Genomic DNA, 24009 nt, shown 5'->3' with positions numbered 1-24009 from the left:
GGGACGATGGGACTTGCCCAGTCGCTAAATTCCACAGGTGATATAATGCCTTCCCGCAGAAGCCTGTCTAGTTCGTGTTCAATCTTTTCCCTCATCACATAGGGTACAGCTCTGGCCTTGTGATGGACCGGTCTAGCATCCTGTGTGATGTAGATTTTGACTTTGGCCCCTTTGAAAGTGTCCACACCTGGCTGAAAGAATTGTTCAAATCGCTTTATAACTGTTGAGCAGGAGGTCTGTTCCTCTAACGACATGGCATGAACATCATCCCATTTCCAGTTTAGTTTTGCCAGCCAGCTTCTCCCCAGCAGTGCTGGGGGGTCTCCGGGGACAATCCACAGGGGAAGTCGGTTCACTGTCCCTTTGTGTGTGACAGAGAGCATGGCGCTGCCGAGGACTGGTACGATTTCTTTGGTATAGGTCCTTAGTTTGGTGTCGACCCTTGAGTTTTGGTCTGTCTCTTTTATGCGGCCACAGTTGTTCAAATTGTTGAGCGCCCATGAGAGATTGACTCGCTCCCGTATCCAGCTCCATGTTGACAGGTATCCCGTTGAGTAGGACCCTCATCATTATAGGAGGCGTCTTGTTGTAGGAGCAGCGGCCATTGATCGTGTTGACCCGCTGTATATCGGTGTCCCGGGTACTGTCCCCACCATCTTCTGGTCCGCTTTCCAACCCATCCGATTCGTATACCAGCCGAGCTGCCGTTTTTTTGCACATGCGGGCCAGATGCCCTGTATTTTCACAGTTCCTGCAAACAGCCTGCTGAAATCGACATCCCCTTGACGAGTGACCACCCCCACACCTCCAGCACAGACCGCTTCCATTGTTTCCAAAGAATGAGCTGCGTCTGGCTGATCTCTCTTGAGCTTCTCTCAGTTTGTAGTTGATTGCTCGCATTGTGGGTTGATGAGGTGTGAACGGCCGTTCCTGTGGTCCTTGATGGCTTCTGCCTGCTGTCGAGAGCCTGTTCTCCCGGTTTTGTCTGTGTGTGGGGGTAGCAGCTTGTTTCACTCTGTGAACTCCTTGTTCTGATATTTTGTTAGTTGTCGTACCTGCATTGTAAATCAACCTCGTTTCTTCTTCCCCTGCCAAGAATGTCTGTGCAACCAGTGCTGCTGCCTCTAAGGTCAGGTTCTTGGTCTCTATGAGCGTTCGGAATATGCCTGCATGGCTTATTCCTTCAATGAAAAAGTCTCTCAGCATTTGTCTCCTCAGTTCATCGGAGAACTCACATAAACTAGCCAACCTCCGAAGTTCCGCCACGAAGTCGGGTATGCTCTGGCCCACACAGTGTCCATAGTTGTAGAACCTGTGTCTGGCCATGTGTAGACTTCTCGCTGGCTTCAGGTGGTCTCTTACCAGTGTGCTCAATTCTTCAAACAACTTGCTTGCTGGTTTCTCGAATGCCAGCAGATCCTTCATTAAAGCGTATGTTTTTGAGCCACAGCTGGTCAAGAGATGGGCTCTTCTCTTGTCTGCTTTGTCGTCTCCTAACCAGTCTTTGGTTACAAAGCTTTGCTGGAGCCTTTCTATAAAGTCCTCCCAATTGTCTCCAGCATTGTACTTTTCATCTGATCCATTGTTCGTCATTTTGTGGATTCTGTAATCCCATCCTCGTCGCCACTGTAAAGTCCTGTCCCCTCAGTAGAGATTCACACGAGGCATGTAGTGAAGTCAAGGTCACTCTAGACCTGCACCTTTATTTTACAACTCTGGAATGCTGCACTTGCCCGAGACCTGTCCTTATATACCTGTCTGGGACAGGTATCCCAGTGTCTCCTGCAAGTGCAGCCCCTGGCGGTAAGGTATGCTGGTGGTTACAGGTCATATCTTATTACAGTCATGTGTAGCAAGTTAGGATACAGTTATATATAATAATGTAAGATACATGACAGATAAGTGCAGCTGCCAACTCTGAATGCAATTGGTTACTGGGCTATTAGTTCATTTGAACAGGTCCACCCTTGGCATTATCCAATTCACTACTTCTTGATTACCTGCTCTTCACTCTACTCATTTCATCCTCGGTGCGTTGCCACACTGTGGACCTTGTCCCTTCTTGAAGTTTTCGCTCTTGGGGCTCGTGACTGAGGCAGAGAACTTTAAGACACAGAAGAACAGGTTAGATTGGTGTTTGAAGGAAAAGAGTGAACAGGGCGGGGACTTGGGATTTGGACTACTGCCCGTGTGGAGGATAAACACCAACACAGACTGGCTGGGCCGAATGGCCTCTTCCCTCTTGTCATTTTGATGTACTTCTATGCAAAAAGCTGTGGTCCAAGGAAGTGTGGGCCGGAGATAGGGAATTAAATCAGCTGAAAGAAGATTATTGAGTCCCAGTTAAAATATTTGATTTGTACCACAAAAAATGAAAAAGCAATAAGCCCTAAAAAGCCTTTGGCCCATCGAACCCAATCTGGCCACAGAGCACAAACAACTGATTCTATCTGCTCCGTCTATTTAATCTCTGGTGGAAAGGTTCTGCAAATCTCCTCGACTCAAGCAAAATTTTCGACTACTTAACTAACCGAACCTCTTCTTTATCTTTCATAGAATCTATTATCAAGGACATGGTTACAGGGCACTTAGAAAATAATAATAAGATTGGGCAGAGTCAACACTGATTTATGAAAGGGAAATCATGTTTGACAAATCTGTCAGAGAATTTTCAGATTGTAACTAGCAGAATAGATAAGGGGGAACCAGTGGATGTGATGTATTTGGATTTTCAGATAAGATGCGACACAAGAGGTTATTAAACAAAATTAGGGCTCATGGGATTGGTGGTAATAAAATAGCACGGATTGAGGATTGGTTAACAGACGGAGAGCAGAGAGTAGGAATAAACGGGTCATTTTCGGGTTGGCAGGCTGTAACTAGTGGGGTACCACAAGGATCAGTGTTTGGGCCCCAGCTATTCACAATCTATATCAATGATTTGGATGAGGGGACCAATTGTAATATATCCAAGTTTGCTGATGATACAAAGCTAGGTGGGAATGTAAGTTGTGAGGAGGATGCAAATAGACTTCAAGGGGATATAGACAGGCTAAGTGAGTGGGCAAGAACGTAGCAAATAGAATATAATGTGGAGAAATGAGAAGTTATCCACTTTGGTAGGAAAATTAGAAAAACAGAGTCATTTTTAAATGGTGAGAGATTGGGAAATGTTGGTGTCCTTGTACACGAATCACTGAAAGTTAACATGCAGGTACAGCAAGCAATTAAGAAAATAAATGGTATGTTGGCCTTTATTGCAAGAGGATTTGAGTCTTACTGCAATTATATAAGGCCCTGGTGAAACTGCACCTGGAGTATTGTGTATAGTTTTGGTCTCCTTACCTAAAGGAGGATATACTTGCCATAGAGGGAGTGCAACGAAGGTTTACCAGATTGATTCCTGGGATGGGAAATTGTCCGATGAGGAGAGATTGAGTAGACTAGGCCTATATTGTCTAGAGTTTAGAAGAATGAGAGGTGATCTCATTGAAACATTCAAAATTCTTACAGGATAGATGCAGGGAGGATGTTTCCCCTGGCTGGGGAGTCTAGAACCAGGGGTCACAGTCTCAGAATAAGGGGTCGGCCATTTAGGACTGAGATGAGGAGAAAATTCTTCACTCAGAGGGTGGTGAATCTTTGGAATTCTCTACCCCAGAGAGCTGTGGAAGGTCAGTCGTTGAGCATATTGAAGACAGAGATCGATAGATTTGTGTATATTAAGGGAATCAAGGGATATGGGGAAAGTGGCGTTGAGGTAGAAGATCAGCCATGATCTCATTGAATGGCGGAGCAGGCTCGAGGGGCTGAATGACCTACTCCTGCTCCTGTTTCTTATGTTCTAATGTTATGTTCTTGTTGCATCCCAAGGAACCAATAGCATTCTTTGGCTGGACATGCAAATTGCTCCAGCTGATTGGTGCTTCTACGCCTTGTACCAGTTCCACTTTGAGGTTAATTACATTTCTATCTCTGGGGAATGGGTTTCTGACGTCTCTTTCCCAACTTCATTGTAATCGTGCAGATACAAACTAAAAGACCCTATGGTCACAAACTGATTCTGGGCAATGCTATGGGCTATTTACTAAAGTAAATTTGAGTAGCCACTCTCTCGAACCATTGTCCCACAATCTGAAGATGAAGTTTTACTTTCCCGAATGTCATTGTGTAGCTGTACTGAAGGCCGCTGATCCATATCACATGGCCCAACAAAACCTTCAGGCTGTGTAACAGGTGGGAACTTAGTACTACTTGACTCATCTTTACTAGTTCAGCACCAGATTTAGAATCACAGAAACTTACAGCACAGAAGGAGGCCAATCGGCCCGTCGTGCCTGTGCCGGCTCTTTGAAAGAGCAGTGGTGCTCAGTCCCACATCCTCGCTTTGTGCCCGTAATCCCCTAAGTTGTTCATCCTCAAATACCTGTCCAACTCCCGTTTAAAATTATTGATGGAATCCGCTCCCACCATCTTTTCAGGGACAGTGTTCCAGATCCCGACAACTCTCAGTGAAACCATTTCTCCTCATCTCCCCTCTGGTTCTTTTCCCAATGATTTAGAATCTATGTCCTCTAGTTATTGACCAATTCGCCAGAGGGAAAACCCTTTTCCCTGTTTACTCTTGACAAAACCGCTCCATCATCTTGAAAAACTCTCAACCTTCTCTGCTCCAAGGAGAACAGCCCAAACTTTGCCAACCTCGCCTCAAAACTGAAGACGTTCATCCCTGCTAACATCCCCCTCTGCACCCTTTCTAAGGCGTTTACAACGTTCCTGAAGAGCAGTGCCCAGAATTCTCCACAATACTCCAGCTGAGGCCTAACCAGCGATTTATAAAGTTCTAGCATGATCTCTTTAAGAACATAAGAAATAGGAGCAGGAGTAGGCCATTTGGCCCCTCGAGCCTGCTCCGCCATTCAATAAGATCATGGCTGATCTGATCATGGACTCAGCTCCACTTCCCTGCCCGCTCCCCATAACCTTTTACTCCCTTAACGCTCAAAAATCTGTCTATCTCCGCCTTAAATATATTAAGTGACCCAGCCTCCACAGCTCTCTGGGGCAGCGAATTCCACAGATTTACAACCCTCAGAGAAGAAATTTCTCCTCATCTCAGTTTTAAATGGGCGACCCCGTACTCTGAGACTATGCCCCCACTAGTTTTAGTTTCCCCTATGTGGAAATATCCTCTCTGCATCCACCTTGTCGAGACCCCTCATTATCTTATAAGTTTCAATAAGATCACCTATTATTCTTCTGAACTCCAATGTATATAGGCCCAACCTGCTCAACCTTTCTTCATAAGTTAACCCCTTCATCTCAGTAATCAACAGAGTGAACCTTCTCTGAACTGCCTCCAATGCAAGTATAACCCTTCTTAAATACGGAGACCAAAACTGTACGCAGTACTCTAGTTGTGGCCTCCCCAATACCCTGTACAGTTGTAGCAGGACTTCTCTGCTTTTATACTCTAGTCCCCTTGCAATAAAGGCCAACATTCCATTTGCCTTCCTGATTACTTGCTGTACCTGCATACTAACTTTTTGTGTTTCATGCACCAGGACCCCCAGGTCCCTCTGTACTGCAACACTTTGCCATTTTTCTCCATTTAAATTATAATTTGCTTTTATATTTTTTCTGCCAAAGTGGATAACCTCACACTTTCCCACATTATACTCCATCTGCCAAATTTTTGCCCACTCAATTAACCTGTCTATATCCCTTTGCAGATTTTTTGTGTCCTCCTCACAATTTGCTTTCCCACCCATCTTTGTATCATCAGCAAACTTGGCTACATTACACTCAGTCCCTTCATCCAAGTCATTAATATTGATTGTAAATGGTTGAGGACCCAGCACCGATCCCTGCGGCACCCCACTAGTTACTGTTTGCCAATTGGAAAATGACCCATTTATCACGACTCTCTGATATCTCTTAGCCAATCCTCTATCCATGCTAATATATTACCCCCAACCCCGTGAACTTTTATCTTGTGCAGTAACCTCTTATGTGGCACCTTATCGAATGCCTTCTGGAAATCCAAAGACACCACATCCACTGGTTCCCCCTTATCCACCCTGCTCGTTACATCCTCAAAGAACTCCAGCAAATTTGTCAAACATGATTTCCCTTTCATAAAACCATGCTGACTCTGCTTGATTGAATCATGCTTTTCCAAATGTCCCACTACTGCTTCCTTAATAATGGACTCCAGCATTTTCCCAACTACAGATGTTAGGCTAACTGGCCTATAGTTTCCTGCTTTCTGTATGCCTCCTTTTTTAAATAGGGGCGCTACATTTGCGGTTTTCCAATCTGCTGGGACCTCCCCAGAATCCAGGGAATTTTGGTAGATTACAACCAATGCAGCCACTATCTCTGCAGCCACTTCTCTTAAGACCCTAGGATGCACGCCATCAAGTCCAGAGGACTCTTTGGTTTTAGGATTAGATTAACATGTGGTGTGAGTACAAAAAGAAAAAGAAAGACTTAGATTTATATAGCGCCTTCCACAACCACTAGACATCTCAAAGTGCTTTACAGCCAATGAAGTACTTTTTTTGGAGTGTAGTTACTGTTGTGATGTAGGAAACGTTACAAAGATAGGATGCACAACGGAAATGGTTTTTAGAAATAAACCGTCCTGTGAAGCAGGCTGATTACGTACGTGTTAATCGCTCCATTCCTTGTGTTTTACACTCCTACTGATCACCAGTGCCCATCATGGATCCTGTACATCATTTGCTCTCTGACCTACGTTGCCAAAGTAAAGGGCATTAATAGCAAATGCGAGCACTTCCGATAACGTAACTCCATTTACTGAATTTTGGCTATGAGGAAAGATTGGAGATGCTGGGTCGGTTTTCTTTGGAACAGAGGAGGCTGAGGGGAGACCTGATTGAGGTGCATATGATTATGAGGGGCCTAGAGTGTATAGGAGAACCCGTTTCCTTTGGCAGAAGGGTCAACAGCCAGGGTGGTATAGATTTAAAGTAATAGGGGGGAGGTTTAGAGGGGATTTGAGGGGAAATTTCATCACCCAGAGGGTGGTGGGGGTCTGGAACTCACTGCCTGAAAGGGTGGTAGAGGCAGAAACCCTCACCACATTTAGAAAGTACTTGGATATGCACTTGAAGTGCCGTAACCTACAGGGCTAGAGTTGGAAAGTGGTATTCGGCTGGATAGCTCTTGGTCAGCCGGCATGGAAACGATGGGCCGAAATGGCCTCCTTCCGTGCTGTAAATTTCTATTATTCGATGAAGAGACAGAATCATTTTGTCATATTGCTCCTCAATTTAACAAATCTCTTTCCACCCCCCCACCCCACTCCCACCCTCCAGAAAAACTCGCAGAAGCCCAGAGACGATTAGCGACGCTACAGAGTGAACTTGAAGCAGTGCTCGATGCCCAGAGAGATGACAGTGCGAGATCAGCCGGCCAGTGGAGGGGCATCCTTCATAGACCACACAGACACCGAGCGCGACACAAGACCATGTGCGACCTGAAGCTGGCCTTCAGTGAACTCTACCTCAGCCTCGTTCTACTGCAGAACTACCAGGTACGGGGGTGGGGGGGGGGGGGGGGGGCAGGCCAGTTTTTCAGCCCAATGAGATCATTGGGACTCAGCGGGAAAAATGTGTGTTTTCTGTCGTGAGAGACAGAATGGAACAATGGAATCCAAGTCCGCTGCTTTCACCGACGGCACATGGCTTGGGGGTGGGGCATCCTGTCGCTTTCGTTCCCTTCGCTAGCAGTCGCTGGAGATTCTAGGGGAATTAGGAAACTGAATGCATTGTCGATCACAGACTACAAAAGTTAACACAAGTGGGGCGAAATTCAGTTGCAGAGGGCCCTTCATGAGGGGCGCTACAGGGTTTGCAGCCGCTTGGCAAATTCAGTGCGCTGGTATCGGCGGCGCTGAGGAGTATCGGCCGGGAGCGTCGCGGCAATGTGCAACACCCTCGGTAGCGACACAGGTACAACATTTGTTTTGCGCTGCACCCATAGCGCCCCCTAGTGATGGCGCCAGAGAAAGCTGGCGTGCAGAGCTGTTCCAAAGCACTAAGAGAAGGAAGTGATTGCTCATTTTTTTTTTTTGCGATTTAACTTTATTTGGGGTGAGTAATGTATCGGGAATGTTTTTTGTGCCGGTTCTTTTGCTTTTTGCAGGGAGGCTTCTCTTAGGGCACTACCAAGCCAGCTCTTTAGCAACGGGATGTTCAGTTGCTGACCTGGCCTCGCGCCTTAAGAGGCCGCCTCCCTTCGTGCTCCGCTCCACTGTCAGGCTGCAACTACTGAATTTTGTGGCTCCAGTCGATAAACATTTTCTTGTGCTAAATTTAGCGACAGCCCAACATTAGCACCTTAAAAACCCTCCGACTGAATTACCAGCCCATGGTCACAATCAGTACACAGAATGGGCCTCAGCTTAAAGTGCCGGCCGGGGCTCAGAGAGTAGCACTCTCACCTCGAAGTCAGAAGGTTGTGCGCTCAAGCCCATTTCCAGAGACTTGAGCACAAAAACTGGGCCGACACTCCCAGTGCAGTACTGAGGGAGTGCTGCACTGTCGGAGGTACTGCCCTTTTGGATAAGATGTTAAAGACTGTGGGAGCTCCTCCAACACGCGGACGGCAGCGGTTCAAGAAGGCGGCTCACCACCATCCTTCTCGAGGGGCAATTAGGGACGGGCAATAAATGCCGGCCTTGCCAGCGATGCCCACATCCCAGAATGAATGAAAAATAACCTGTCTGTCCTTCCAGGTTAGACATAAAAGATCCCATGGAACTATTTCAAAGGGCAGAAAATTCTCCTAGCTTCCCAGCCAACGTTTATTTTTCAACAAATAATATTACAAAATCTGGTCATTCTGCTCATTGCTGTTTGTGGGATCTTGCTGAATGTAAATTAGCTGCTGCATTTCCTGAGATTACAGCAGCGACTAGTCTTAAAAAAAATGCAAGCAATTCATGAGCTGTGGAGTTCTGTGGGATAGGCTGAGGTTGTGAAAGGTGCTATATAAATGCAAGCTTGTTCTTTCTTTCTGAAAGGCAGCACCTCTAGCAATGCAGCGCTGCCCTCAGTAATGCATGGACGTGTCAGCCTAGCTTATATAAGAACATAAGAATTAGGAGCAGGAGTAGGCCATTCGGCCCCTCGAGCCTGCTCCACCATTCAATAAGATCATGGCTGATCTTCTACCTCAACTCCACTTTCCTGCACTGTCCCCATATCCCTTGATTCCCTCAATATCCAAAAATCTATCGATCTCTATCTTGAATATACTCAACGACTGAGCCTCCACAGCCCTCTGCAGTGGAGAATTCCAAAGATTCACCACCCTCCGAGTGAAGAAATTTCTCCTCATCTCAGTCCTAAATGGCCGACCCCTTATTCTGAGACTGTGACCCCTGGTTCTCGACTCCCCAGCCAGAGGAAACATCCTCCCTGCATCTACCCTGTCAAGCCCTATAAAAGTTTTGTATGTTTCAATGAGATCACCTCTCAGTCATCTAAACTCTAGAGAATATAGGCCTAGTCAACTCAATCGCTCTTCAGAGAACAATCCCCCCCATCCCAGGAATCAGTCTGGTGAACCTTTGTTGCACTCCCTCAATGGCAAGTATATCCTTCCTTATATGCTCAAGTCCAGGAGGGATATCAAGTATTGGTGGCTGGGGGTGATTCTAAGCTTGGGTTTTTAAAAGTCTGGAAGAGGAAGGGGGCGGCGGGGACAGGGGGAGGAAGGAGTAGGAAGCAGTGCTGTATGTCTAGATATAACACAATGGGCACAGGGAGGAGGTATCACGTGAAGCTTAGGTGGAACATAGTGGAAAGTTTGGAGGAGCACTGGGCCATTCAGGAGTAAAATCAAGAAACACTTTTTCTCACACAAACAGAGAGTCGGGATAAATGGGTCATTTTCCGGTTGGCAAACAGTGACTAATGGGGTGTTGCAGGGATCGATGCAGGGCCTCAACTATTTACAATCTATACTAATGATTTGGGTGAAGGGACCGAGTGTAATGTAGCCAAGTTTGCTGATGATACAAAGATGGGTGGGAAAGCAAATTGTGAGGAGGACACAAAAAATCTGCAAAGGGATATAGACAGGTTAAGTGAGTGGGCAAAAATTTGGCAGATGGAGTACAATGTGGGAAAATGTGAGGTTATCCACTTTGGCAGAAAAAATATAAAAGCAAATTATAATTTAAATGGAGAAAAATTACAAAATGCTGCAGTGCAGAGGGACCTGGGGGTCCTTGTGCATGAAACACGAAGTCAGTATGCAGGTACAGCAAGTAATCAGGAAGGCAAATGGAATGTTGGCCTTTATTGCAAGGGGGAAGAGAGTATAAAAGCAGAGAAATCCTGCTACAACTGTACAGGGTACTGCGTACAGTTTTGATCTCTGTATTTAAGGAGGCATAGACTTGCATTGGAGGCAGTTCAGAGAAGGTTCACTCGGTTGATTACTGAGATGAAGGGGTTAACTTATGAAGAAAGGTTGAGCAGATTGGGCCTATATACATTGGAGTTCAGAAGAATGAGAGCTAATCTTATTGAGACATAATGACAGGGCTTAACAAGGTAGATGCAAAGAGGATGTTTCCCCTCGTGGGGGAATCTAAAACTAATGGGCATAGTTTTAGAATAAAGGATCGCCCATTTAAAACTGAGAAGAGAAGGAATTTCTTCTCTCAGAGGGTTGTAAATCTGTGGAATTCTCTGCCCCAGAGAGCTGTGGCGGTTGGGTCATTGAATATATTTAAGGTGGCGATAGACAGATTTTTGAGTGATAAGGGAATCAAGGGTTTGGGGGAGAGGGCAGGGAAGTGGAGCTGAGTCCATGATCAGATCAGCCATGATCTTATTGAATGGCGGAGTAGCCTCGAGGGGCCAAATGGTCTACTCCTGCTCCTATTTCTTATGTTAGAAACATAGAAACATAGAAAATAGTTGTTAATTGTATTCGGGTGGTGGGTATTAATTGGGGACTCTCTTGTGTTCAGATATCTGGGAGCAGGCTCGGGAAGTGAAAAGAAGGTTATCTTGGTGGGTGTATGGTATGTAATGTGGGTCTCTGTAAATATAGGCTTGTTTTAAGTCGGTTCACGGACTCCCAGGCCGCCTGAAATGTCTGCAGCCTGGAGGAGTCCGTGTTCCATGCATACACAGCGTGTGGCAGCACCTCTTCCAATTTTTGAAGGGGCTGCACCTCAATTTTTCATTGCACTTCAGTCTCATGCTCCTGATTCCAGGGCACCCAGCGGGCAGATCATAGAAACATAGAAAATAGGTGCAGGTGTAGGCCATTCGGCCTTTCGAGCCTGCACCACCATTCAATAAGATCATGGCTGATCATTCACCTCAGTACCCCATTCCTGCTTTCTCTCCATACCCCTTGATCCCTTCAGCCGTAAAGGCCATATCTAACTCCCTTTTCAATATATCTATACCAACTCTCCGTGGTAGGGAATTCCACAGGTTAACAACTCTGAGTGAAGAAGTTTCTCCTCATCTCAGTCCTAAATGGCATACCCCTTATCCTTAGACTGTGTCCTCTGGTTCTGGACTTCCCCAACATCGGGAACATTCTTCCTGCATCTAACCTGTCCAGTCCCGTCAGAATTTTATATGTTTCTATGAGATCCCATCTCATCCTTCTAAACTCCAGTGTATAAAGGCCCAGTTGATCCAGTCTCTCATATGTCATTCCTGCCATCCCAGGAATCAGTCTGGTGAACCTTCGCTGCACTCCCTCAATAGCAAGAATGTCCTTCCTCAGATTAGGAGACCAAAACTGAACACAATATTCCAGGTGAGGCCTCACCAAGGCCCAGTACAACTGCAGTAAGACCTCCCTGCTCCTATACTCAAATCCCCTAGCTATGAAGGCCAATATGCCATTTGCCTTCTTCACCGCCTGCTGTACCTGCATGCCAACTTTCAATGACTGATGAACCATGACAGTCAGGTCTCGTTGCAGCTCCCCTTTTCCTAATCTGCCGCCATTCAGATAATATTCTGACTTCGCATTTTTGCCCCCAAAGTGGATAACCTCACATTTATCCACATTATACTGCATCTGCCATGCATTTGCCCACTCACCTAACCTGTCCAAGTCACCCTGCAGCCCCTTAGTGTCCCCCTCACAGCTCCCACCGCCACTCAGTTTCGTGTCATCTACAAATTTGGAGATATTACACTCAATTCCTTCATCCAAATCATTGATGTATATTGTAAAGAGCTGGGGTCCCATCACTGAGCCCTGCGGCAGTCCACTAGTAACTGCCTGCCATTCTAAAAAGGATCCGTTTATCCCGACTCTGCTTCCTGTCTGCCAACCAGTTTTCTATCCACATCAATATATTACCCCCAATACCATGTGCTTTAATTTTGCACACCAGTCTCTTGTGTGGGACCTTGTCAAAAGCCTTTGGAAAGTCCAAATACACCACATCCCCACTGGTTCTCCCTTGTCCACTCTACTAGTTACATCCTCAAAAAATTCCAGAAGATTTGTCAAGCATGATTTCCCCTTCATAAATCCATGCTGACTTGGACCGATCCTGTCACTGCTTTCCAAATGCACTGCTATTTCATCCTTAATAATTGATTCCAACATCTTCCCCACTACTGATGTCAGGCTAACCGGTCTATAATTACCCGCTTTCTCTCTCCCTCCCTTTTAAAAAAGTGGTGTTACATTAGCTACCCTCTAATCCATAGGAACTGATCCAGAGTTGATAGACTGTTGGAAAATGATCACCAATGCATCCACTATTTCTAGGGCCACTTCTTTAAGTACTCTGGGATGCAGACTATCAGGCCCCGGGGATTTATCGGCCTTCAATCCCATCAATTTCCCCAACACAATTTCCCACCTAATAAGGATATCCTTCAGTTCCTCCTTCTCACTAGACCCTCGGTCCCCTAGTACTTTCGGAAGGTTATTTATGTCTTCCTTCGTGAAGATAGAACCAAAGTATTTGTTCAATTGGTCTGCCATTTCTTTGTTCCCCATTATAAATTCACCTGAATCCGACTGCAAGGGACCTACGTTTGTCTTCACTAATCTTTTTCTCTTCACCTATCTATAGAAGCTTTTGCAGTCAGTTTTTATGGCCCCAAGTTTCCACATGATTTGCTCCTGATTTTTAGGAGCAACTGGTGTAGAACGGAGTATCTTAGAAATTGGAATTCTCGACATTTAGTTTGCTCCAGTTCTAGTCAGTTAGAACAGTTTCACTTTGGAACAGAATTTTTTTTTCAAAAGGGGGCGTGTCCGGCCACTTACGCCTGTTTTCAAAGTTTCGTCAGTGAAAACTTACTCCAAACTAACTTAGAATGGAGTAAGTGAAGATTTTTGTACACTCGAAAAAACCTTGGCTACACTTTAGAAAATCAGGCGTAGGTTACAAATTAGGCGTCGGGAACGAGGTGTGGGGGGGGAGCGGGGGGAAAGGGAAGTCATTAAATTCTACAATCAATCCTTAGTTATACTTATACAAATATTATACAAATAAATCCAACCTGAATAAAAATTTATAAGCAAAGAAAAGGTTAAATAAATCATGTGCTGCTGTGCTTCAGGCAGGCCTTTCATGTTGGAGACAGGCAGGGGTGTGGCGTCAGTGTCTCGACGGCAGCGGCAGCAAGCTTCGAGCTGAGCTGCGGTGCTTGAGGCAGGCCTTCATTCTCTTCGTGGCTGGCCGTGAAGAAGCAACACCCGGACGGACTTGAGGCCATTCGGCCATGAGATAGCAGCAGTGCCAGTGGCTGGCAGCCGAAGAATCAGCAGCAGACCGACGTGAGGCCATTCGGCCATGAGATATCAGCGGCATCAGGGCTGGCCGGCAGCCAAAGAATCAACACCTGACACACACAGCTCTTTATGGTGCTTGAGGCCATTCGGCCCACGCTTTAGGGGCGGTGTCAGTGGCTCGACGGCAGCCGAAGGTACAGCAGCAGCCTTCGAGCTGTGAGGGGGACTGAGGCCATTTGGACAGGGAGAGGCAGCCACAGCGACAGTTTTATATTTAAATTTGCAAAGTTGAATTGGCACTCTTATTTCTCCAAACACACAGTCCTTAATTTGCATGCACCAATGCAGCACCGGTTCTGCAAGTTTAGCAGTGAAAAGCTGAACTCACTGATTTCAGCAGGTGATTTATTCAGCAGTGCTGCTAAAAGCACTCCCTCACACACAGAAATATTAAAAAAAAAATTAAATTACAAGCCTTTGCAGGGGTCCAAGAAACACATCTTCACTTTTTCTGCAGTCCTTTTAAAAATGGCCGAGTGCCAATGTTTGTGTGAGACTGCGCGTGCGCGCACGCTCCAACGCGCACGCGCAGGGTTGCCGGCACCACGAAGGCTAATTTCAATTGTACCCCGCCCCCTGCTACTTAGAAAATCGGCGCGAGTGTTAGGCTCCGCCCCCTGCTGCGGAGAGCGCGCCGTGCCAAGCAGACATCGAGCTCCAAGGAGCCCAGCTCGGAGGTGCGCCGTTTGCGCCGCGGGATGAAACTTGGGGCCTATGTTCCCAGCAAGCTTCTTCACGTACTCTATTTTCCCCCTCTTAATTAAACCCTTTGTCCTCCTCTGCTGAATTCTAAATTTCTCGCAGTCCTCATGTTTGCTGCTTTTTCTGGCCAATTTATATGCCTCTTCCTTGGATTTAACACTATCCTTAATTTCCCTCGTTAGCCAGGGGTTGAGCCACCTTCCCAGTTTTATTTTAACTTCAGACAGGGATGTACAATTGCTGAAGTTCATCCATGTGATCTTTAATTGTTTGCCATTGCCTATCCACCGTCAACCCTTTAAGTATCATTTGCCAGTCTATTCCAGGCACTTCACGCCTCAAAACCATCGAAGTTACCTTTCCTTAAGTTCAGGACCCTAGGTTCTGAATTAACTTTGTCACTCTCCATCTTAATAAAGAATTCTACCATGTTATGGGCACTCTTCCCCAAGGGGCCTCGCACAACAAGATTGCTAATTAGTCCTTTCTCATTACACATCACCCAGTCTAGGATGGCCAGCTCCCTAGGTGGTTCCTCGACATATTGGTCGAGATAACCATCCCTAATACACTCCAGGAAATCCTCCTCCACCGCATTGCTACCAGTTTGGTTAGCCCAATCAATATGTAGATTAAAGTCACCCATGATATCTGCTGTACCTTTATTGCATGCATCCCTAATTTCTTCTTTGATGCTGTCCCCAACCTTACTGCTACTGTTTGGTGGTCTGTACACAACTCCCACTAGTGTTTTCTGCCCCTTGGTATTCCGTAGCTCCACCCATACCGATTCCACATCATCCAAGCTAATGTCCTTTCTTACTATTGCATTAATTTTCTCTTTAACCAGTAATGCCACCCTGCCTCCTTTTCCTTTCTGTCTATCCTTCCTAAATGTTGAATACCCCTGGATGTTGAGTTCCCAGCCTTGGTCACCCTGGAGCCATGTCTCTGTGATGCCAATTACATCATATCTGTCAACATCTATTTGCACAGTTAATTCATCCACCTTATTACGAATACTCCTTGCATTAAGACACAAAGCCTTCAGGCTTGTTTTTTTAACACCCTTTGTCCTGTTAGAATTTTGCTGTACAGTGGCCCTTTTTGTTCTTTGCCTTGGGTTTCTCTGCCCTCCACTTTTCCTCATCTCCTTTCTGTCTTTTGCTTTTGTCTCCTTTTTGTTTCCCTCTATCTCCCTGCATTGGTTCCCATCCCCCTGCCATATTAGTTTAACTTCTCCCCAACAGCACTAGCAAACACTCCCCCTAGGACATTGGTTCCGGTCCTGCCCAGGTGCAGACCGTCTGGTTTGTACTGGTCCCACCTCCCCCAGAACCGGTTCCAGTGCCCCAGGAATTTGAATCCCTTCCTTCTGCACCACTCCTCAAGCCACGTATTCATCGGAGCTATCCTGCGATTCCTACTCTGACTAGCACGTGGCACTGGTAGCTATCCTGAGATTACTATTTTTGAGGTCCTTTTTAATTTAGCTCCTAGCTCCCTAAATTCATCTTGTAGGACCTCATCCCCTTTTTTACCTATATCGTTGGTAACTATATGCACCACGACAACTGACTGTTCACCCTCCCTTTTCAGAATGCCCTGCACTCACTCCGAGACATCCTTGACCCTTGCACCAGGGAGGCATTATACCATCCTGGAGTCTCGGTTGCGGCCGTAGAAACATCTATCTATTTCCCTTACAATTGAATCCCCTATCACTGTAGCTCTTAAAGGGTAGAGGAAATCCGGAACTTGCTTCCCCAAAAGACTGTTGTAATATATTTGCTTCATGGATTCTTTACTTAAGAATTCCGATCAACACATTGCTATTAAGAACTAGTTGGTTTATTAGCAAAGGTTTAACAATCACACTACACATTACCAGTTCATCCACCAGGCTCACAACTACCTGCCTCATTGTGGATCCCCCGAACCCAACTGGCTGGGGTTTTATTGAGTCTTGTGGACATCACGTGACTGGCTAAGCCACTCCCAACTCAACAGCTCTACAACTATTTTGAGTTGTATCTGTGAAAACAGAAATCATTAAATCAATTGCTCCCTGGCTAAAAGAGGGGGGAGGGGTGCGGTGGGCACTAAAACCGACAAACTTAACAAATTAAGCTTTAGACATGTGGTTCAAATCAAAATTCGCTTACCGGGGGTGGTGATGCACTCCAGTCCCTCCGGCGCCCACCTCTCGCGGAAGGGAAGCAGAAGAGGTTGGAGGCTGGAGTTTGATTGAAGATATTAAGGGGAACAAATGGGGTAGATAGAGAGAAAATACTTCCGCTGGTCTAGGACGTAAACTGACTAGTCAGTTCTGGAAATTCGCAACCCACGGCATTAAAAAAAAGTCTTGCATTTATACAGCGCCTTTCATGACCACCGGATGTCTCAAAGTGCTTTGCAGCCAATGAAGTACTTTTGGAGTGTAGTCACTGTTGTATTGCGAGAAACGCGGCAGCCAATTTGCGCACAGCTAGCTCCCACAAACAGCAGTGTGATAATGACCAGATAATCTGATTTTGTTATGTTGATTGAGGGATAAATATTGGCCAGGACACTGGGGATAACGCCTCTGCTCTTCTTTGAAATAGTGCCGTGGGATCTTTTACACCCACCTGAGAGAGCAGACGGGGCCCTCAGTTTAACGTCTCATCCTGAAGACGGCACCTCCGACAGTGCAGCACTCCCTCAGCACTGCACTGGGAGTGTCAGCCTAGATTTATGTGCTCAAGTCCCTGGAGTGGGGCTTGAACCCACAACTTTCTGACCCAGAGCTCGAGAGCGCTGCCCACCTGAGCCACGGCTGACACGATTCGAAACCTCTGAACTTGCGGGTTGAGAAAGGCACAGGCCGCGATCGTGCCGTTACTTTTGCAGCAAGTTCGGGCCCACTGATTTCCTTCTGCCTCGCCTCCCGACGGACCACCTGACTGTGCCTACCTCTTGCTCTCTTTTCAGAATCTCAACCTCACTGGCTTGTGCAAAATCCTGAAGAAGTACGACAAGATGTTCGACGCGACGAAAGGGGCCGGCTGGCAGGCGGCTCAAGTGGAGGGCTCGCCGGTGTACACCAGTAAAAAGATCGACCAGCTCATAACCGAGGTGGAGGTAAGCATGGGCACCAGCAAGGGATTAACCAAAGGGGTCGCCAAACAACAAGGCCAAAGTGATCCCCGTGCTCAGATCTGAGTTATACTGTCACTTGCCACCCGTCTCCCTGCAGGCCTGTTGGACAACATTCACACCATGCTGTGCCGCGGCAGGATATTACAGTGGTGCACTCAACAACAACTTTTATTCATATAGCGCCTTTAACATAGTCAAATTTCCCAAGGCGCTTCACAGCAGTGTTATAAGACAAAACAGATAAATTTGACACCGAGCCGCATAAGTAGAAATTAGGGCAGATCACCAAAGGCTTGGTTGTTCAGGTAGGTGTCAAGGAGCGTCTTGAAGGAGGAAAGAGAGATAGGGCGGCGGAGAGGGTTAGGGAGGGAGTTCCAGTGCTTGGGGGCCCAGGCAGCTGAAGGCACGGCCATTCAGCGATTATAATCAGGGATGCTCACCCCTATCTATGCAGGCAATATCACTGGGAGGCGAGACTGGGCGCCAGCTCATTGCGTCACTCTTAAATTGCACACCGCAGGCCTGGGAACTGACACAACCGTTACTTCCGTGTGTCTGTGTCCTTGTGTCAGGGGAGATGCACAGAACTTACTCACTGCCGCCCATGGGCTAGAGCAGAAGGTGCTTCATCCAAAGGCACTGGTTTGTGAAAACACGGGCAGAGGGAGAGGAGTATTTACGGAGACGGCAGTACAACAACAACAACTGTTATTTATATAGCGCCATTAACGCAGTGAAACCTCCCACGGCGCTTCACAGAAGTGTTACGCGATAACAATTTGACACCGATCCGCATAAGTAGAAATTAGCGCGGGCTTGGTTAAAGGGGTAGGTTTTAAGGAGTGTCTTGTACGGAGAGGTATAGGGAGGGAGTTCCTGAGCTTGGGACCCAGGCAACAGAAGGCACGGCCACCAATGGCTGGGTGATTATAATCAGTGATACTCAGGAGGGCAGAATTTGAGGAGCGCAGACATCTCGAGGGGTTGTGGGGCTGGAGGAGATTAGAGAGATAGGGAGGGGCAAGGGCCATGGAGGGATTTGAAAACAAGAGCAAGAATTTTGAAATCGAGACATTGCTTAACCGGGAGCCAATGTAGGTCAGCGAGCACAGGGTGATGGGTGAGTGGGACTTGGTGCGAGTTAGGACACGGTCTGCTGAGTTTTGGATCACCCCTAGTTTACGTAGGGTAGAATGTGGGATACCCAGGCAGAGGGAGTGGGGTCTTTACAGAGATGACAATACCCAGGCAGAGGGAGTAGGGTGTTTATGGATAATTTAAGAGATAGATTGATAGACGCCATATAAATTAGGATTTGTACCTGGGCAACGAATCTCTCTTTAATTTTATGCTCAGTGAAATATCAAGGGGCAGCAACACTGAGGAGAAGGAATGTTTCCTTCACCAACTAATGCATACGGAGATGCTGATGAATGGCACTTCTGTTGTGAGTATTATTCACGTTCACAGGAATGGTCTACACAATCGCTTGTTAAAAAGCATTGCTACTGTCTCCGCTGAGAATTAGTGAGATCACTGAGTATTACTGCCTCAATCCAGACCATCGACCAATACCAGAAAGCATGATTAGACATAACAAATGTAGAAATGACATTCCTTTCAATGATGGCAAACAGCATTTCATTCTTATTTAAATGTGAATAACCCTCCTTATTCCTCACAGTCACTGTACACCAATCAGCTGGAAGGAGGAGACAGAGCGCGGGCGATGAAGAGGCTTCGGGTCCCACCACTGAGGACAGCGCAGGTCAGTCAACGTCCGATTGGTCGATGCATTGGGGCGATGGGAGTGTCATTGACAGTGCGAGATTGGTGTGTGTTTGTGTGTGTCACAGCGTGAGATTGGTGTGTGTGTGTGCATCAGTGTGAGATTGGTGTGTGTGTTTGTGTCAGTGACAGTGTGAGATTGGTGTGTGTGTGTGCATCAGTGTGAGATTGGTGTGTGTGTTTGTGTCAGTGACAGTGCGAGATTGGTGTGTGTGTGTGTGTGTGTGTGTGTGTCACAGCGTGAGATTGGTGTGTGTGTGTGCATCAGTGTGAGATTGGTGTGTGTGTTTGTGTCAGTGACAGTGTGAGATTGGTGTGTGTGTGTGACAGTGTGAGATTGGTGTGTGTGTGTGACAGTGTGAGATTGGTGTGTGTGTGTGTGACAGCGTGTGTGTGTGTGTGTGTCAGTGTGAGATTGTTGTGTGTGTCACAGTATGAGATTGGTGTCTGTGTGAGATTAGTGTGTGTATGTGAGAGAGATTGGTGTGTGTGTGTGTGTGAGATTGGTGTGTGTTTGTGAGACAGTGCGAGATTGGTGTATGAGTGTGTGTCAGTGTGAAATTGGTGTGTGCGTCAGTGTCAATGCGAGATTGGTGTGTGTGTTGGAGGAAGACCATTCGAGGTGAGGATAAAGAAACTGTTGTTGAGGCTTTGCAGAATGTCTGGAGCACTTGTGCTAACCTCCAATAGTAGCCTGCTGTATTCTGTGCCCCCTCAGACTGCCCCGGTGTGGACAACCTTCCGGGTGGGGATGCAGTGTGGAATCATAATGGCGCTAACGGTGCTGATAATCATCAAAGGTAAGCACTAGGCACCAGCCAACCGGGAAAGGGAGCAAGGCTCTCATTGTGTATTCTCAAGATATTTGTAAACAACACTACTGACAGGTCGGCATGAATAATTCAGTGCCGTGTGCAGATCAAGTGACTGTGGCAGACAGGAGGCTCCAGTAACACAGGTCAGCACGACAGCGAGTGCCAACAGGGTAATGAGCAGAGCGAGGCCTAGCTCGCAGGCTGCAGAGTGAGACATTCGTAGACCCGTTGTGCAGCGCCTTGTGTAACCTCACTCTCCCAGCAACCGCGGGGCCAGGGATTGGATACTGTTACTTGCCGCAGCTCAACATTAATAGTTTAGGAAGGGGGGGACCTTCGATTTGTATCTTTCCCCGCCGTCGTCTGAAGTGACACTTTCGCCGAATAAAATATTTATGGAAAAAGTGGCGAGGAATGTCTTACACTTACCAAGTGGCTTGTCTCTGTTACCTCTTGTTCCTCCGCTTCAGGCGGTAATTAAGGATCATTATAGGCGGTCCCTCGTCTCGAGGATGACTTGCTTCCAAGCCAAAAAGGAATGAGTTTACAGGTGTTTCAATGAAGGACCTGATATTCCAGATCCTGAACTATATGTTGAAGGGTGGAAGATGCCTGTGCATGGATTTTTTTAACGTGGGGTGGCCGTTGCACATCAGCCACCACACGGGCTTGACAGAGCTAGGTCTTAGTCCAGTGGCAAGGGTTAACCAAAACGACTGGAGACCAGCTCTGCTGCACGGGCCTAGTGCACAAACATATCGCAGTGTGGGCTGGCCCGTGCTGCCCCTAGGTCCTTGCCTCTTCTGGGCCCCGAACTCGCGCCTCCCCTGGGCCCCAATCACGTTGCACCATGATCACTCGCTGATCTTGCTGTGGGTGTAAGAAAGCACAGATGCCAACAAAGGCCGACCCGGTAGGTTTGCCAACACGTGTTGGAACCTATTCCTGGAGGTTTCATCGCACGAGCTCCGGCCCCCAACCGTCCCACTCCCACAATCCCCTCGTGGGGCAGTCTAGAACTAGGGGGCATAGTTTCAGAATAAGGGGTCGCACATTTAACAACAGCAACAAATTGTATTTATATAGCACCTTTAACGTAGTAAAATGTCCCAAGGCGCTTCACAGCGGTGTTATAAGACATAACAAATAAATTTGACACTGAGCCACATAAGAAAAAATTAGGGCAGGTGACCAAAAGTTTGGTCAAAGAGGTAGGTTTTAAGGAGCGTCTTGAAGGAGGAGAGAGAGGCAGAGAGGAAGATGCTTAGGAAGGGAATTCCAGAGCTTGGGGTCTAGGCAACAGAAGGCACGGCCACCGATGGTGGAGCGATTATAATCAGGGATGCGCAAGAGGGAAGATTGTGAGGAGCGCAGACATCTCGGTGGGTTGTGGGTCTGGAGGAGATTACAGAGATAGGGAGGGGTGAGGCCATGGAGGGATTAGAAAGTAAGAATGGGAATTTTGAAATCGAGGCGTTGCTTAACCGGGAGCCAATGTAGGTCAGCGAGCACAGGGTGATGGGTGAGCGGGACTTGGTGCGAGTTAGGACACGGGGCTGCCGAGTTTTAGATGACCTCAAGTTTATGTCAGGTAGAATGTGGGAGGCCAGCCAGGAGTGCGTTGGAGTAGACAAGTCTAGAGGTAACAATGGCATGGATGAGGAGGAGATTAAGACGGAGATGAGGAGGAATTTTTTTCTCTCAGAGAGTCGTGAATCTTTGGAATTCTCTGCCCCAGAGAGCTGTGGGGGGCTGGGTCATTGAATATATTTAAAGTGGAGATCGACAGATTTTTGAACGATAAGGGAGTCAAGGGTTATGAGGAGTGGGCAGGGAAGTGGAGTTGAGGCCAAGACCAGATCAGCCATGATCTCATTGAATGGCGGAGCAGGCTCAAGGGGCCGAATGGCCGACTGTCGGAAAATTCAGTCGGCCTCCTGAACTCCCGGCGCGTTAGCTGCTCCCTCATCTTTGGGCGGCAAAACTACATTTTGCAGTTTGAGGCGTTAAAATCACCGTTCGTCCGGTATCACCGATCCAAAAATGGCGTGACCGAATTTCGACCCCTGTATGTATTTCTTTTTCATTTTCTTTGACTGCTTTCGTTTATTAGTTGTAAAAATATTGGAGATGGGGAAAAAACTGTTTGTTTCGTCGGGCAGGATGGTGGGAGGCGGGAGCACGTGTGATGAAATCACCAGGAATATGTCTGACCACAGTTGGCAAACCCACTGCTGAGCATGCTGTTAGCAAGTTCAATTTTATGGACAGATGCTGTTAAAAGCTATAAGAAGATAAGAAATAGGAGCAGGAGTAGGCCATTCGGCCCCCTCGAGCCGGCTCAGCCATTGATATGAGGCAAGGTCTCAATCCCCACAGGCTGGTGATAAGCGAGAAAATCAGCTCAGGTTCTGGCTCCCGCTCACCATCCAGTGACTGTTTCCGCAAAGCCCCGCGTGTGGACATTGGACCAGGACAGGACTATGTTCAACTGCGATGCGCTTCACAGTCAAATAGCCCACTAACGCTCACGGTCTACATTCACCCATGAAGACAATGGCCACATAAGAACACACAAATAGGAGCAGGATTAGGCCATTCAGCCCCTCGAGCCCGCTCCGCCATTCAATGAGATCATGGCTAATCTTCTACCTCAACTCCATCTTCCTGCCCGATCCCCAAATCGCTCGAGTTCCCTAATATCCAAAAATCTATCAGCCTTGAATATTTTCAACGATTGAGCCTCCACGGCTCTCCAGGGTAGAGAATTCATAACATTCACCACCCTCTGAGTGAAGAAATTTCTCATCGCAATCCTAAATGGCCATCCCCTTATTCTAAGACTGTGATCCCTGGTTCTATACTCCCCAGCCAGGGGAAACATCCTCCCTGCATCTACCCTGTAAGAATTGTGTATGTTTCAATGAGATCACCTCTCATTCTTCTAAACTCTGGGGAATATAGGCCTAGTCTACTCAATCTCTCCTCATAGGACTATCCCCCCATCCCAGGAATCAGTCTGGTGAACCTTCGTTGCACTCCCTCAATGGCAAGTATATCCTTCCTTAGGTAAGGAGACCAAAGCTGTACACAATACTCCAGGTGTGGTCTCACCAGGGCTCTATATAATTGTAGTAAGACTTATCGACTCTTATACTCCAATCCTCTTGTAATAAAGGCCAACATACCATTTGTTTTCTTAATTGCTTGCTGTACCTGCATGTTAACTTTCAGTGATTCGTGTACAAGGACACCCAGGTCCCTCTGAACACCAACACTTCCCAGTTATTTAACTGTGGTCCCAAGTATTTAACTATACTTGTAGTTAAAAAACTACCACTGGAACCCTAGCAATGTGTAACTGCAGCAGGCAATGTTTATTGTGACATGAGCTTGTTACATCAAAGCCCAGCTTTAATGTCCTCGAAAGGGTAACAGGAGTTACATTATATTTACACCACAGAAACAGGCCATTCGACTCAACAGGTCCATGCCGGTGTTTATACTCCACACGAGCCTCCTCCCACCCCTCTTCATCGCACCTGTTGAGTCCTTAACTCTTAAACATAATCACACGAGGCATGTACTGCAGTCACAGTCACTCTGTGACCTTCACCTTTATTACCGGGACCAAGGAGTGCTGGCCCTGCGAGGGACCTCCCCTTATATACCTGAATCTCCAGGTAAGGAGTGTCTCCCACAAGTACACCCCCTGTGGTCAAGGTGTGCATTT

The 24009-nt window shown here is 47.0% G+C and overlaps 1 protein-coding gene across 1 annotated transcript in view; it reads left to right on the top strand.

Annotated features, from left to right (window-relative positions):
• Positions 1–24009, top strand: part of LOC139233085 (xenotropic and polytropic retrovirus receptor 1 homolog) — a 133884-nt gene that overhangs the window by 89957 nt on the left and 19918 nt on the right. The window contains exons 4-7 of the mRNA XM_070863604.1: positions 7344–7561; positions 17506–17655; positions 19358–19441; positions 20180–20261. Coding sequence (XP_070719705.1) covers positions 7344–7561; positions 17506–17655; positions 19358–19441; positions 20180–20261 — 534 coding nt within the window. The remainder of the gene's footprint in view (positions 1–7343; positions 7562–17505; positions 17656–19357; positions 19442–20179; positions 20262–24009) is intronic.

Source organism: Pristiophorus japonicus, chromosome 20, assembly GCF_044704955.1.
Source record: "Pristiophorus japonicus isolate sPriJap1 chromosome 20, sPriJap1.hap1, whole genome shotgun sequence".
Lineage (NCBI taxonomy): Eukaryota > Metazoa > Chordata > Chondrichthyes > Pristiophoridae > Pristiophorus > Pristiophorus japonicus.
Note: the sequence above shows the minus strand (reverse complement) of the source record. Positions and strands in the feature narration are given on the sequence as shown.